This window comes from Taudactylus pleione, unplaced genomic scaffold (genome assembly GCF_031769625.1).
Source record: "Taudactylus pleione unplaced genomic scaffold, aTauple2 ptg000903l, whole genome shotgun sequence".
NCBI lineage: Eukaryota > Metazoa > Chordata > Amphibia > Anura > Myobatrachidae > Taudactylus > Taudactylus pleione.
Genome location: NW_028285304.1, coordinates 2680969 through 2697958, shown reverse-complemented (window position 1 = coordinate 2697958; position 16990 = coordinate 2680969). Strand labels below are relative to the sequence as shown.

The 16990-nt window shown below is 43.9% G+C and overlaps 1 protein-coding gene across 4 annotated transcripts in view; it reads left to right on the top strand.

Moving 5' to 3' along the window:
• LARGE1 (LARGE xylosyl- and glucuronyltransferase 1) overlaps positions 1-16990 on the top strand; it is a 469066-nt gene that overhangs the window by 192292 nt on the left and 259784 nt on the right. For all 4 annotated transcript variants that reach the window (XM_088459224.1, XM_088459227.1, XM_088459226.1 and 1 more), the window contains exon 3: positions 14133-14428. In XM_088459224.1, the coding sequence (XP_088315350.1) occupies positions 14133-14428 (296 nt within the window). The remainder of the gene's footprint in view (positions 1-14132; positions 14429-16990) is intronic.

The following is a 16990-nucleotide window of genomic DNA, read 5'->3' as shown; positions in this document are numbered from 1 at the left end:
TTTGACAATTCTTAATAATTTTGGATGTTTTTCAGGCATAGGGGGAAATTTACTAAAGCTTCTAAAACATGCAAATGGTGGTGTTACCCACAGCATCCAATCAGTTTATAGTTATGATATCGCTACAGCAATCTAGAAAATGGTAAACACAATCTGATCGGTTAGTATGGGCAACACCGCCCCTTGCCCGTTTTAGAAGTTTTGTTAAATCTTCTTAGTACTGTAAATGATTTTGTATATCACACAAACAACTTAAGAGAACTTATAAATGTAAGGAAATATGCAAACTAGGGATGCGCAGGCTCGGATTAGTTTGGATTTTCCCGCCAAATTAAATAAAATTCCCGCCAAAAATCTGGTCTCAGAAAAACGTCATCTTTCATGGACAAACATCATCATTGGGGGAAGGGAGAGTACGGGGGGGGACCATGTGCCTCCAGTTTCACCATCACCAGTTGAAATAAAAGAGGATGGCCAGCTGGAAGTCCAGTGGGGTTTCGGTTGGGAGATGTGAAAAGCCTCTATTGGCTAATCCCGTCGCAATATTTTATGCAGCTGCTATGCAAAAAATATGCCAATGTTGCAGTCGCCAGGGGGATGTACTGCGACGCCCACCTGCGGCTTCACAAATCCAGGCATCTGCGTAAAAAGTTGCAGCATGTGCATACAAAGAGGCAGCATGGGTCGCACACCAGTCAATCAACGGCCTTCTGAGTAAGCCTATGGTACCGCAGAATGGGCGACTGAGCTAAGACGCCGGCACCAGTGAAGGTGCATACAAAGACTCATTCGCTGGATCCGACGCTCCTGTAAAATGTTTGCGTCACGCCCGCGTTTTTCTAACCACCCCTCCGTTACCAAAAACAGTCCATAATTGTCAACCACTCTGCATGTAAATCCTCTCTGCGAGCGACATGGCAGAGTGTTTGGGATGCATGCGCCGTGCGACTTAGACTCTGTAATAAATATCGACATAGCGTACAAATCTGATTCCTGAACTCCTAACCAACTGAACCAGGTAGCAAGAAAACTCTCGAGTGCCTATCCAGTGAGGACAAGATGATCGACAATAGACGCCGCCTTGTCCGCACTGTTTAAGTGCCGTAAGAGAGACTTTTTAAACTGTAAGTGGGGATCTAATAGGGAGCAATGTTTAGGATCCAACAGTCTGGAGTAGATGGGACCTCATCTAGACGGGATTATAGTCAACATCCCAACAGTCACAATGCCGACATTCACTATACCGACAGCGGTGTCCCGACTGTCACGGTGCCAACAGATTGCGGAGGTAAGTATTAGAAGGAGGGTTAGGCTGCGGGGAGTGGGGGGGCTAGGATTAGGCTAGAAGGGTTAGTCTGCGGGAGGGGTGGTTAGAGTTAAGGGGTGGGTAAGGTTCATAATACTTATAAAAACTGTCGGGTTTCTGACCGTCAGGATCCAGTACCCAACCCATCTAGACATGATGTCTTGAAGAAGTTAGAATACTGGGCTTGATTCAGACACGGTCGCAGGCGCTGAGCGCTCGCAACCGGGTCGATGGTGGCCCACAGCGCATGCGCGAGACCCGGCTAGCGACGAGCAATCCGTCGCTCCGGGTCTCGCACCAAAGGGGGCGAGCTGTCGATGTTGAGTGACAGCTCGCCCCGTTTGGTGTGCGGGCCGGGGGGGTGGCTGCCCAAACGGAGGCGTTCCCGAGGGAACGCTTGCCGTTTGGGGCCGGCCCCACTGACATCACGAGTGATGTCAGTGGAGAGCTTCCTGCTCTGTTAGAGCCAAAAGCTCTCTGGGGCTTGCGGTGAACGAGACCCTACCACAAGGGTCTCGTTGCAAGCCCGATGGTCTTGACCATCGCGACCATCATCATGGCCGCTTGCTATAGCTGTGGGTGGTCACCCACAGCTATGCGAGCGGCCAGGAGGCCGCTCCAAAAATAAAAAAAACGCCCTGATTCAGATCGAGCGCTCTTTCAGAGCGTCCGGCTCTGAATCAGGGCCACTGTCTGATTTCTGTTTGCTTGTTAGATTGGACAGAGCTGTGGTTAACGGTTAAAAGTTAACCCCCTGGCTTGCGTACCTGTTTGTGGTCTCGGGGATTTCGTGGGACCTTGTTATCGGCAAGCTGTAGCCTCTTGTTATTGATCGTTTTAGCTTATTCATGTGTACTTTGTCAACTATTTTGTTCTTCTTGAAATGCCCTTTACTGTACAGTGCTCACAATTGATTGCTTCAATAACTAACGCGTTCCTGAGCAGAGCGTCTGTGGATAACAGGCTCCTAAGATTGATGTGCGTATTGGCGAAGTGGTATTTAGAATGGATGCCCAAATCGACAGACAAATTCTCAGGCTCAATATCTGCATTAGCCAACTGAGATTTTTAAATGATATCTCGTTTGATTAATTAAAGCTCTTCACGCAGCCCAGATATCTAGGAGGGGTCAGAACAGCAATTAAGATGGTAATTGATTTGAGGGCCCTGAGTAAAAAGTTACATGGATCTTGGAACCTATCGTACTGCAACCTAATATTTCACTAATTCACTTGGAGTTAAAGAGCTGTCTATTTATAAATGTCTTCGGGGCTGATTCAGCAAGGATGGCAATATAGCGTACGCGCACGCAGTTCTGCTACGAATTTATGCTAATCCGTAGCGATCGCAATGCTGCTGCATCACTACACAAGGATGCCCACTTCACCTACACGCACACCCGTAATATTTAGCAAGATTGCGAAAACATTGGTACAATCTAGTAACATCGGACCCATACGCACAGGTAAGGCAGGTCAGACCTTACTCAGGAATTACTTACTTCAGTGTACGCTATGAGGACTTAGGCTGCGTATGGTTTCGCAATGGCTAATATATGCATGCCCATGCAACGCCGTTGAAACACACTGGCACGCCTGCGTTTGGCCGACCCCCCCTCCCTCGTCACCACCCACAAGCGGCACTACCTGTCAATCACTCTGCAATGGGTCTGTGTAGTCACTGTGATCGCAGTACTGATCGCAGTGGCCGGTTTGGCGCACGCGCACTGCGATGCATGAGCAGAACGCAAAAATTGTCCGATTGCGTACATATAAGCAACTGCGTTCCTTGCTGAATCAGGCCCTTCAACCATTTTCTTCTGTCTTTATTTTAGCTCTCTTAAGGGGGGGGTGATTCAATTCAATGCGAATTGAATAGCGCCGGGAGGGAGCTCCCGGAGCTATTGAATTCAGTTGCCTTTGTGGTTGGGTGTTAAGGCACGTTAACCGGCATTCTCTGACCAAATTGCCGGGTGCAAAAAAACAGCTGCACGCCCCTCCCCACCCACAAATGGCAGCAGACTGTAAATCACTTACAGTCTGCTGCTGCTCTGTGTTCGATCACGCAGGACCCGTACTGCACATGCTCAGTAAGGGTCCGGCGCCTGCGCGGATTCCCGACCATCTGCTGACTAAGGCCCAGAGTGTCTCTATCGCTCAGAGGGCAGGAAGGGGAGAAATGCGGTCAAACCTCGAAAATGCAGGTTTGACAGCATTTCTCATATGTACCAAGCCCTGGAGTGCACTCTGGGGTTTCGGTGGGTAATGCCATCTTCCTGACGCCGTTGGGCTTCTTTCCGAATCGGATCGAATCGGATCCCTCCCAGCACCCTCCGCGGTACACGCGCGCAGAAGGACGCCGGAGGGGCTTCTGGGTCATAGACCCGTAAGTCCCTCCATCGCAAAGGGATGCTTTTACCGACAGTGGTCCTTTGAGAGGATCTTCATGCATACCGGCATTACCAACGCCGGCATGGATGCGATGACTGGCGGAATGCATCGCGAGTGCGATGCGTCACGCATCCCACCCAGAATGTGCATCTTATTTGCATAAATAAAACAGCTGAGAATGACAAAACCGCAATGCTAGTGTACACTGACCAGGGGTGTGTGCGACATTTGTACATCTGTGTGTGACTAAGGGGCTAATTCAGCATTACACATATGTGCATTGGCGAACGCATATTCCTGATTATAGCGAATGTGCAGAATGGGTCCTGCGTAATCGCACGCAGCCCCTACTATACCTTTGCCTGACTGAGTAAGCTGAGGACACAATGGTGATCCACCAAAAATTTGCACGAAAAGACGCTTGGCGCTAACAAGTCGCGTCACGGTATGGCGCGACTAGAAGGGCTGTTTAACGTGCAAGGAGGCCAGGTGTATGAGGACACATCTATGTATGACAGAGAGGAAGCATTACCACCTACAGAAATTATTTTACTGACATATTCCCATCCATACATGCTACTTGCAGCAATTTGGGGTTACTGACAGCCTAACGTCCAGCCATGGTGACAGTTACACTACTGTAATGTTCTATGACAATAGAAATACTTTGTTCTAATTGTCTATTAAATAAAGGCAAAATCTCCTCCTTTACGGGTGTCTCGGTGGATTCCACTGTTAACAAGTTTTGTCTCTTTGCCGATGACGTGCTTTTATATGTAACCAATCCGGATACTTCAATGCCATCCATTCCTGATATTTTGGAAAGTTATAGCTAAGCCTCACTATATAAATGAGACCCATCCGAAATCTGACACCCTCCCGATCCATATTACTTCCCTGCTTCCTCACAATTTGCAGTCTGCATTACTCCTATATTTCGAAGATTCATTGTTTATCTTATCTAGACATCTCTATCCCTCCATCAATAACTACTGTCTATGATGTTAACTACTGTACACCCCCGCTTCGTTAGCCGGCTGACGGAGCTCTTGAAGTCGTGGCTTGGCTTTGAGGTCTGCCATTAAAATTATGTTTTTACCTTTAAAAAAAAAATAAAAGGAAAATATCCATTGGGGGGCAGACATTCACAAATATATGGTATCATGCATGCTGGATTTTCTGCAAGTGGGAAATGTCCTGACGAGTAAAGATAAGACATTGAAGTCAACGCTCAATAGCATATTTGCATTCTGCTCTTAGAAACAAATTAAATTACATAAAATTAAATGTAGCATAAATTTGGCATAAGAACAGCTCTGGACACTTGTTCTTTCCCGATTCCTTATTGAGATCCATTTATGCCTTCTACAGTTACAGGACCTCAATCGGAGAGGCAGCTTTTCTTCTCTGTATGACACATACATTATCCACTTTCGGATGCCTGTGAGCCGGGCTCTTAGAAAACATAAAATACCAAGTTTGGCAACAGATTGATTTTTTTTTTACTGTGTTCTAATTGAAATCATGGGCAGAATCTGCATTGAGGCCAAAGTATTTTTTATTATTTTGCTTGTTTTAGAAACTAGGGGGTATATTTACTAAAGTGACAGTTTTTAGAAGTGGAGATGTTGCCCATAGCAACCAATCGGATTCTAGCTATTATCTTCTAGAAGGTGCTAGGTAAATGATAAGTAGAGGCTGATTGGTTACTATGGGCAACAAATCCTCTTCTAAAAACCTGCACTTTAGTAAATACACCCCTAGATGTAAATTATAAAGATAAATCTACTGGCTGAAGATGCGATCAGCTCGAAATGGGTACCTTAGCCACATAACCTGGAAGTTACCCAGAGAGACACCCTCTGAACTCATGTGAAAGGGGTGATCCACTTCAGTGTCGTACAGGGGAATTAAGGGCCCACCAGGGAAGGCAGTGGCAGGGGCCCGTGCTTAAAGGGTGTGGCCAGCCACCACAGAGGCTTGGCCAACCTTTATAGGAGACATATCCTGCAGACAACATGGATACTACAGTGCACGGTCTGTTCTTCATGTTCCTGCTCTACCAAGTAACTGACCCTGCAATTAAGGGTAAATGTATAATTTCTCAGAAATCTGACATACTGTAGGAAAGGGAGGTGGGGCCCACCGGGGATTTCCCCTGTTCTCCGGTGGGCCAGTCCAACCCTGATCCACTTTGTCTCCCAGTAATCGTGACTGTATGAAGCATGACACATATGTGTTGAAAACAGCAAAATGAAGATTCCCCTAGTGACCTTTCTATTCTATTGGCAGCTAAAAGTGACCAGAAGGTGAGTGAGAGGATGTGGCAGTGGTAGATGCCACCTGATACTTTGCCTCATGGCACTGGCTGAGAGCAGATCTGTCTCCTACACACAGCTACATATTATCCCAATAGACATCATATAAATACATGTTACACGTATCGTGCATTACCTTCCATGATTGAAAGAAATTAGGCCACACCTCTTATCTGCTCTCATCACACCGTTTCACACATGGCCACACCCCTTTCCAGCATGGCAGTGACCCCTTTGAAAGCAGGATATTGCATTAGATTAGTGCAAACTATGGGGCATAATGATCGATATCTGCAGATTTGCTCCAGTAACTAACATCTCTTATCACAGCTGTTCGCCACGGTAAGGGATATAGGGGTCTATGTACTAATAATCTCGGTACTGCCGCGATTATTATGTACCTAACTCGCCAGGGATATTTAAATTTTTTATAAAAATATCCTGGCTATGTACTACGGGGAACTCACAGGGACAGTGGTTGCGGTAACCGCTGTCCCCGCGAGTTACATCCCCGGCAGTAGGGAAAGACTTCCCCAGGGGAAGCTGGCACTGCGCATGCGCACAGCGTCAGCTTCCGGAACTGGCCGTGGGCTGTTGGGTGGAGATTGAAAGATAGCCTCATAGGCTACAGTAGTTTACACCATCTGAAGATGGTGTTAACTACAGATGCTAAACTCCAAAAAGCTTCGCTGGAGTTTAGTACATAGGAGTGAGATCGTAGTCCCCATTGATTATAATGGGGACTGCGATCTGCAGCGCTAATTAGCACTTTGCCGGAGATTTCTGTGAAATCTCCTGCATTGTGCTATTAGTACATAGGAACAATGCATAAACTTATGCCGAAATTGCAGTTTCTGCATATTTTTATGTAAAAAATGGCTTAATACATAGGCCCCATAGCCCCAGGTCAATTTATAAATAGTTTCATGCCAGGATAGCTGCTCCCATAAAGCAATTGCTAAAACCTGTTCTTTCACCACGATTTGCAGCGGCAAAACATGACACTGCCAGGTTCTGTATCAGTGACGTCCCCGAGCATCGCGCATGCGTACAAAGGGGGAAATGTACTAAATCCTGAAAAGAGAGAAAGTACCAACCAATCAACTCCTAAGTGCCATTTTTCAAAAACAGACTGTAACATGGCAGTTAGGAGCTGATTGGTTGGTACTTTATCTCCATTCACTTTATCACTCTCCAAAGGCTTAGTACATCCCCCTGAAATGAGCCAAGAAACCGTGAAGTCGTCTGAGAGATAGAGGCAATTTGTCCATGCAAGCAGTGAGACCTATGGACAGTTTGCGCTAATGTCTGCACCAGGTCCATATTGTACATGTGTCTCGGTGCACAAACATAATTATATAGTTGGTAGAAATGATAGTGTCAGTGAAGAAAGGATAAAAAAAAAAAATAGAGCAATAGTGATCAAATAAACAGCTAAGTATAAGTGAAATCGGAGAGGTGTCTGGTATAATTGTTGTAAATATACTGTACTTTGTACGCAGTTCAGCGCAGTGACACGGTAGGTCGGACGGCGTTGCCTTGACCTTGCATTGCTATTAGCTGTCCTTGTTATTCCGATCACAAGTCGAAAACAAAATAATCTCCAAGATCTCAGCAGCATTACACAGTTTGATCCAAATTCCCAAGGGGTCTCGAAGCAACTTTCTTTTCTGCCTCTAATAAATCTGAGGCTCTTTATATCTCTGTAAAGAATCACCTTAGTGTTCATTTCTAAAACAAAGCTTCTTTCTACCTACCTGTTGCCCAATAACGATAACTTGACTTAAGCTGCATACACACGTAAAGATTATCTGTCCAACCATCAAACTAGTTGATTGGTTGGAATGAAGATCTGGTAATGTATGGGAGTAACTGAGGATCAGCAATTTGCTCCTAAATGCCAGAAAACAGATGAAAATGGCGTCAGACAAGTTTGTTAAATGTCTGATCTAAACAGTTTGTTCAAACAGTTTTTGTCCATTTTCCGGCATTTGGGAGCAAATTGCTGATTGTCATTTGCTTTCATACCTTACCAGATTTTCATTCCAACCAATCAACTAGTTGGATGGTTGGACAGAAAATCTTTACGTGTGTACCCAGCTTTAGACTGGGAAGGGAAGGGAGGATGCATTGTGCCCCTCTTCTGATGGAACATAGTATTCATTGATGTTTTGTCAACTATTTCATGACCTTGGAAATTTAACATTAGATTGTGTTTGTCTATGATTTTTTTTTTGTATTAGCCTACAATGTACAGTATGCAATATCCCCACACTGGTAGATAACTAGAGTAGGGTCTTGCATGAGTTTGAGTTAACAAATGTTTAACTGGTGAATTCCAGAGGCAACAGTGAGTAGTAATGGTCTCAAGGAAGGAAAGTTCAAGAAGGCACTGTACTTAAGTATGAGTGAGTATGGAGACTCATACAATAATATAACCAAGTAGGTAGCCCGAGGTCAAGCAAGATGGGTATTCCTCAAAAGCAAGAGATGAAAAGCCGAAAAGTTACAGTAGTCATCTAAATCTAGATTGAGAAGCCACAAAAGCCACCAGGAAGTTACAGGATTCAGAATGTTGGTTCACGGAGTCAGACTCAATAAACTGGCAGCGATTTTGCTGCTTATTAAGGCCTGAAGTTAATTAAAATCAAATAACACAGGTCTGCGAAATTTAAGGTATTGAAAGCTTTTTTAATAATACTTTTATATTCTTAATTATACTCCTGTGTACATCAAGAAATATTATATTAAAAAAATTACCAAATTACATTTACCTATAAGGGGGTTACATTTAAGTTTAATTGTTTCTGACATATTTATTGTGAAATACGAAGAAGTGTAGATGATATCACTGTGTTTTTTGTCTTAATTACATAATAAAATAACAATAAAATCAAACAATAATAGAAACAAAACCATAATTATTGAAAAAAATCGTTAATATCTTGGTTTTTTTTGTCTTCAAACTTTGTTTTTTTAACTTATAAGCTGTTGCTGTGTCGTCTCTGTGTATCATCCAGCAGTAGTCAACCATCATGCTGACGTCCCAATGACCCTGGTATCTTCTTTCTACATCTTTAATGTCTTGGTGGAACCGTTCACCCTGTTCTTCACTGTAGTGTGTACTGTGTGTGTGTGTATGTGGTGGTAGGCAGGGGTTAAAATGAGCCGGAACAGGGCAAAACTGTGTTGCATCTGTTGTATTTGGTTCCACCTTCGGCAGCTAACCTAGTTGTTGTGTGTGTGCAATGTTCCTTTAGACAGTATGGGGTTTAGGCCCTTTGTAAATTTCAGCTCCAGGCCCATGTGGACCTTAATCTGGCACTGGGCGGCGGGGGGGGGGGAGTTTTATGACGAGAACTGAATTACAATGTTCTATACTACCGACTAAAACTACCGACTAAATTCATTTAAGACAGTGTTTTATTATAAATGTAGGCAGAATACATTTATTACTTTAAAGATTATGAAAAAAATGACTTATTCATAAATACACATTTTGCAGAAAAACGTGATGTGATATGCAAAATCAGGAGTCATTTTCATGTTCAGAAGCCAAAAATCTATAAGTATCACATAAATTCGTTAAAAAAGCTTTTTCATCACAGATCTGTGTAATTATTGGACAGTGGACTCTGCAATTTATTTGAGAAAAATTATACAGTTATGGTGCATACACACGATCACATTTTTTCTTCAGATATGGACGATAACGATTTAAAAATCGTTCAGTCGTTCATATCTGAAGGAAAATCGTTCATATCTGACATGCCTGAACGATGAACTATCAACGATGCGCGTTCCCGTTTGTCAGATAACGATATCTGACATCTGATGGGTTTGCAGTCAGACTTGGACGATTCCATTCATTTTAATGCAGTCAAAAATCGTTCAATCGTTCAAATCGTTCAAAACTTTGGTCAAATCGTTCAAATCGTTCAAATCGTTTAGTCGTTCAGTCGTTCATCTGACAAATCTGACAAGTCTGACAAATCTGACCGTGTGTACGCTCCATTACTCATCCTTTCAATAAATTTACTATTACGTGAACTATTGTGAGAGCCTCAACAATTGTTTTGAATAATAATAATAATAATAAATAATAAACAACCATCACCAATTACTAATACAATAAACATGCCAGACACAGTAGATGGGATTAATTAAATCACAGTTTATATTAAATAAAATGGAAATGATAAAGGTGGTCCAACACAGCGTTGCGACTCTCAGCTCTTGCCATGATGTAATGAAATGGGGGGACTCGTATAGGCCCCGTAGCAACCTGTGTTGCGAAGCGACCCCCCTCCTTTTACTTTACGACTACTGGGGTACAATCTTAATGAAGAAGTCCAGGCCCCTCCCCCTTTGGGCAAAAGTAGCTCGGGCTGCAAATGGGGATGTGCCCCATAACTACCAATAGCTCCGCTATTGGCTGCTTTCCTACCAATCTGTGTCTCCTCTGAAAGGGAAAAGTTAAACAACAGAACAATCACACAATGGGCACGATTCTATTCTATGCGATGTAAATAGCGCCGGGAGATAGCTCCCGGAGCTATTCAATTGTGCACGGTGTTTAGTCGGAGAATCCCCGTTCTCGTGACTAAACACCCTGTTTATGGCGCGATAAGGGGCATTCCCCGACCTAACTTCCTGGCGCGATGCTGTTTTCCCGGCGCTAAGGGCAGAAAACAGCCTTGCGCCGGGTCTTTTGTCGGATTTCTGCTCTCATCCCCGGGGGGATGCGAGAAGAAATCCTTAGTCGGACTTGGCAGCGCGGTGTATTGAATAGCTCCGGGAGCTCACTCCTGGCGCTATTCACATCGCACAGAATAGAATCGTGCCTAATGACAGCATTAACAAACCAACAAAACCAAATAGGGCAGGACAGGCAGGGTCTCCTAAATAAATCAGGAATTAGTCCTACCTACAGTATATATATATATATATATATATATATATATAGTTACACTCCTAAATCCCACCCCTGCTGCAATACAATGGGCCATCACATTAAACCTAAAAGCAATCACTGAAAACAAGTATAGTGAACAAGTTACCCTTCTACACCCGGTATATTTATTAAAGTGAGAGTTTTTTTAGAAGTAGAGCTGTTGCCCATAGCAACCTATCAGATTGAGGATTAACCTGATTTCTATGGGCTCTCAGGTGGGCACACTGATTAAATGTAGGGCCACGGAGCACTGACAAGTTCAGTAGACTCCGGCACAAATCCGTGCCCGGTCTACTGTGCATGCGCAGGACACCGGAAAAATGGCGCAGCAGCCATTTTCCAAGCATCTTGTGTAGCGCCTCCCCAGCCGACGTAGGACTTCGGAGAGGTAGGTATTAGAAAGTATGGGTGCAGCAGGGTGTGCGGTTCAGGCCTCCTGGACCCGGGAGCCCGTGTGCACCCATTATAGATATGCCCCTGCATCGCAGAGTGATTGACAGGTAATCAGCGTTTGGGGCGTGCCTGTCCGTTTGAACGCCGTTGCATGGGCATGCATAAATTATCCACTGCGACGGCATACACAGCCTGAGTACTCACTGCGTGCGTCGAGGTTAGCAATTACTGAGTAAGGTCAGACCTGTTGTAATTGTGCGTGACAGACCGATGTTACTCGATGTTCCTAAAGTATACGCAGGACTGCAGGGTATTACGAATCTGAGATAGCGGTAGTGGGCTTCTCTATGCTGGCTGTGCCACGGCATAGCGCTAACAGTCATTAGCATACTTTCACAGCGGCTCTGCGTGCGTATTCGCAGCTGCGATCGCAATAGCGATCCGTAGTGAATCGGGCCCCGAGAGCCTACAAAAAAAAAAAACCCTATGCCTTTAAAACTTGTCTAAGCGTCTCTGTAATTAACTAACAGATCGAAGAAAGGTTGCAGCGAGGTTGATGCTGTGCTCGGTAGATTTACCCACAATGCATTTGCCTCTCTAGCCTCCTGGCACAGACTGAGTGTAAACCTTCCTCTGCAATCCGACATTTAGGGACATACAGGCGTTAAACGAGCAACTATGGCCCATGCTTTTAATTAACAGATCAATTAAGCAGCAAACAGCCAAATTAAAAAGAGCAGAGTCTTTTCACATGCACAGCCTTAATTACCAATCCGCTAGTGGCTTTAATTAATGGACCTGGCTTCAGTGGCGGCGATACTCCACCGAGATCTCAAAGAGGCTTGAAGGAGTTGATTTCTGCCATTCTGGCTGGAAGAGAACAGGAAATTAATTTATAACTTATAAGAAACTCTTATAGTCTTTTTCTTTTTTTTTTTATTATTTGCTTCAACACTTTTAGTCTATTTTTTTTTGTTTTTGTTTAAGAGAGAGATCTGACTTTGAATAAGTGCTGCATAAAAAAAATATGTTTGCTAGTGATAGCTGTGATATATATAGGTAACATAAAGCATGCATCATACTTAAACAGCCAGTCGCTGGTCTATGCATTCAGATAGGAACGTTTTATGTTCTTGCAACAATAAATCTTCCAGGATATGTTTTCCTTTTTTTCCTTTGTTTCCTTGTGTACATGCCATGAATTGTGAAGATGCAACATTAAACATGTCTGCAAAGGAAGGCAACGGGAAGTGCTGGATCGGATGTGTCCAGGGCATACTGCAAGCTGAACCATTCCAAGATTGACTATTACTGACACACGAATAGAAGTCGTCAGGAGCGTAATTGATTTTGTCCCTGTTTTTTATTCAATATGTGTCGGAGGGTCGAGGCATCCATTTTTCACGCCTGCCTTTTCTATTTATTCACAAATGTTGAGAAGTATCAGGGAGCTGTATCAAAGCTTCAAAAAAGTATACGTGGAGGTGTTGCCCGTAGCAACCCATGAAATGGGGATTTGCCAGCACCAGGTGCGGCAGTGTCTATGATGCAATGCATGGCGACACATTTTGCATCACTACAACAAGCTCCTCCCTCCCACTTTACCGGCTTTCATGGACTTCTTTGAGAATTGACTACTTTCTTGGGAGTCCAGGACGGCTCTCAATAATACGGGAGTCTCCTGGTCATTCCAGGCATTTGGGCGACTGCTGTATGATTATCAGGCCATGCTTGGCGATCTTTCATGTATGATACATTATGATTAAGGATAATTGGTGTTCCAGAAATTTAGATTCATTTGGATTAAACATAAGGATCTTGAAAACGACTCATGTCTTGTATATACGCGTATTTATTGTAGAGCACTGTGATATACTGATTTTCATTCATTTCATTCAGATTTTCATTTTTCCCTTCCTGAGTTTCACCTTGTTAGTTACTTATTGTAGGTAGGGTCTGCATTATATCATATTATATCATATCATATTTGCCTACTCCTGGATTTTGTAGAGCTCTCTTAAGGTGGGTACACACCTAGCAGATATATCTGCAGATTATGGTTGTTCATACACACTGAACAACCATCATTTTCCTTCTGTCTGCTGGTACCGCTGGCCAGGGGTCACGAGGAGGTCCCCTCCCCACGGCTGCCGCAGCAAATGTATGGGCGGTCGGCTGATTGCCCGTACACACAGCACGATGGACAGATATGTCTGTGAACGACGCCGTTGACAGACATATTGCTGGTACACACTGGCCGACGGGCATAAGATATATTGGCCGATCAATTGATTGGCCAATATGTCTGGCAGTGTGTACCCAACATTAGGCTCCTGAGAGAGTGGGCCTGCCTCCCGGATCTGCTCTTTCCCAGTGAAGAGGGTGGCTCGGGTGCTTGTTAATGTGATTCATGGTAAATGATCTCATCATTTTTCCACCAGATACAGCAAAATGACTGCATTGAGCCGCAAGAGGACGGGGCATGGTCTGTAATGACGCATTTCACCATGCCGCCCACCTGCACCTGCTCTTTGTTATGTCCCGGATAGTATTTTTTAAAAGTCAGTAACCATGGATTACTTTGGTAGCGCCATTCCTTTTACTTCTGAAAAGTTCTCTGCAGAGTCACATTTCCTTTGAGATTAGGATGTGCCCCACCGCATTTCACCTTAGAACACTTTCTTCTGCTTGTAGATATAAGAAAATAAATGTTCTGTAGGCATTCCATGTTATTTTATCGTAATGGCTTATGTTCTCCCCTTTATTTGCAGATGGGAAGCCGGTCTCCCTGTCTCCGCTGGACTCGCAGCCTCACAGTCCACGCTACTCGTCCTCAAGCCAGCGTGAAAGTCTGGAGGTGCGCGTGCGAGAAGTGGAGGAAGAAAACCGGGTCCTTCGCAAGCAGCTTAACCTGGCACAGAGCCGGGGTACATCACATCGCCACAGCAATCGCTCCAAGACCTACTCCATGGAGGAGGGGACAGGAGACAGCGAGAGCCTACGGGCCGGAATCGTGGCCGGTAACAGCTCAGAATGTGGGCAGCAGCCAGCAGTGGAAAAGTGCGAGGTACTGTACTTGTTATTGTTCATTCCATTCCATTGTATAGGCTATCATTTCTAATTTGTTTACCAAATGTATATCTGTATGAATTGAAACGATACTCAAATTTATGGGAAAACACAGAAATATAGTACAGTTCACAGATACTGCCATGTCATATGTAAAGCCCCCCAAATCTTTCTTTTTTGGGTAAATAACACTTCCCCTCTGGTTGTGTACTGCTGCTGTCACTGCACTGTACATCCACTCTCAGATGTGCAGATTCTGATGATCACACCAAGCCGGGACCCACTCTGATGAAATATTAATGACGAATTGCGTCTGGTTTGATGATGAAATACTAATGAATGACTTGCTGATAAAATACTAATGAATGGCTTGATGATTAAATACTAATGACGAAATGCGTCGCCTCTGTAGCCTGATGATTAAATACTAATGACGAAATGCGTTTTCTCTGTGGCCTGATGATTAAATACTAATGACAAAATGCGTTTCCTCTGTGGCCTGATGATTAAATACTAATGACAAAATGCGTTTCCTCTGTGGCTTGATGAAATACTAATGAAGAAATGCGTCGCCTCTGTAGCCTGATGATTAAATACTAATGATGAAATGCATTTTCTCTGTGGCCTGATGATTAAATACTAATGACAAAATGCGTTTTCTCTGTGGCCTGATGATTAAATACTAATGACAAAATGCGTTTCCTCTGTGGCCTGAGGATTAAATACTAATGACGAAATGCGTTGCCTCTGTGGCCTGATGATTAAATACTAATGAAGAAATGCGTTGCCTCTGTGGCTTGATGAAATGCTAATGACGAAATGCATTCCCTCTGGTTTGACGAAATGCGTTTTCTCTGTGGCCTGATGATTAAATACTAATGACAAAATGCGCTTCCTCTGTGGCTTGATATTTAAATACTAATGACGAAATGCGTCGCCTCTGTAGCCTGATGATTAAATACTAATGACGAAATGCGTTTTCTCTGTGGCCTGATGATTAAATACTAATGACAAAATGCGTTTCCTCTGTGGCTTGATGATGAAATACTAATGACGAAATGCGTTTTCTCTGTGGCTTGATGATGAAATATTAATGAAGAAATGCGTTGCCTCTGTGGCTTGATGAAATACTAATGACGAAATGCATTGCCTCTGTGGTTTGACAAATTGCGTTGCCCCTGTGGCTTGGTGATGAAATACTAGTGACAAAATGGCTTGCCGCTGTGGCTTGATGATGAAATACTAATGACAAAATGCATTGTCTCTGGCTTGATGATGAAATCCTAATGACAAAATGCATTGCCTCTGACTTGATGATGAAATACTAATGACGAAATGCATTGCCTCTGTATGTTGTACGTTGCCTCTATGACTTGATGATGAAATACTAATGACAAAATGCATTGCCTCTGACTTGATGATGAAATACTAATGACGAAATGCATTGCCTCTGTATGTTGTACGTTGCCTCTGTGACTTGATGATGAAATACTAATGACAAAATGCGTTGTCTCTGGCTTGATGATGAAATACTAATGACAAAATGCGTTGTCTCTGGCTTGATGATGAAATACTAATGACAAAATGCGTTGTCTCTGGCTTGATGATGAAATCCTAATGACGAAATGCGTTGGTAAAGGTGTTTGACTTTCTACAGGCCAGTCTGCCTTGATTTACTTCTTCGCGTTGCATGATATGCGCAGTTTGACAGCACGCCATTCTGTTTGAAATAAGCCACGTGAAAGAGAACAAAGCTTACACCCTGAGATTACGTGTCGCTGAAAGTGGTTGCGTACAGGAACTCTCTACCGCTCACGTTGGAGGCCATACTCGACAGGGAACCAGCAGCCGTCGTAGGGCTGGGACAAATTTGGATGGTGCGACTGATGTTTGCGTTTGTATGTACTAGACGGTAAATCAGCGTCGGCAAGTGGGCATCTCAGTCTCTGCACATAAAGACGCACAGATATACACCAGGCTTTGTAACCGGCAATAGCGTAATGTCTCAAAAGAAGAACCTGCTGCTTCTGCTTGTGAACCAGGGTCTTAATGAGTTAATCATTCCCAGTAACACAGGCCTCTGGGGTCATTATGGTAAAGCTTCCTTTTCCTATAGTCAGTTTATAATTTAGTTTATTATACATTACTGGATGAGATTTAGCTGTATGTAATATGGGGGAATGTTTCTTTGTGCTCTTGGTAGTATTACTGTCCTGTGTATTACATCCCGTATAAGGTTATATAGCCCCGTTTTTTATACCGCCTCTGTAACTGAGCAAGAAGTGGCCGCAGTTTAGTTAATGACTTAGGGGTCTATTTACTAAGCAGTGTTAGGAGACAGAGTGAAAAGGTGCCAGCCAATCAGCTCCTAACTGGCATCTCACGGGTTGTTTTTTAAAAATGACAGTTAAGAGCTGATTGGCTGGCACCTTATCACTTTTCACTCTGGGCCTGATTCAGACCCGCTCGCAAGCGCATTGCGCTCGCAAGCGGGTTGATGGTGGCCCAGTGCGAGCCCCGGAGCGAGCGCAAAAAGCGCTCGCTCCGGGACTCACTACAA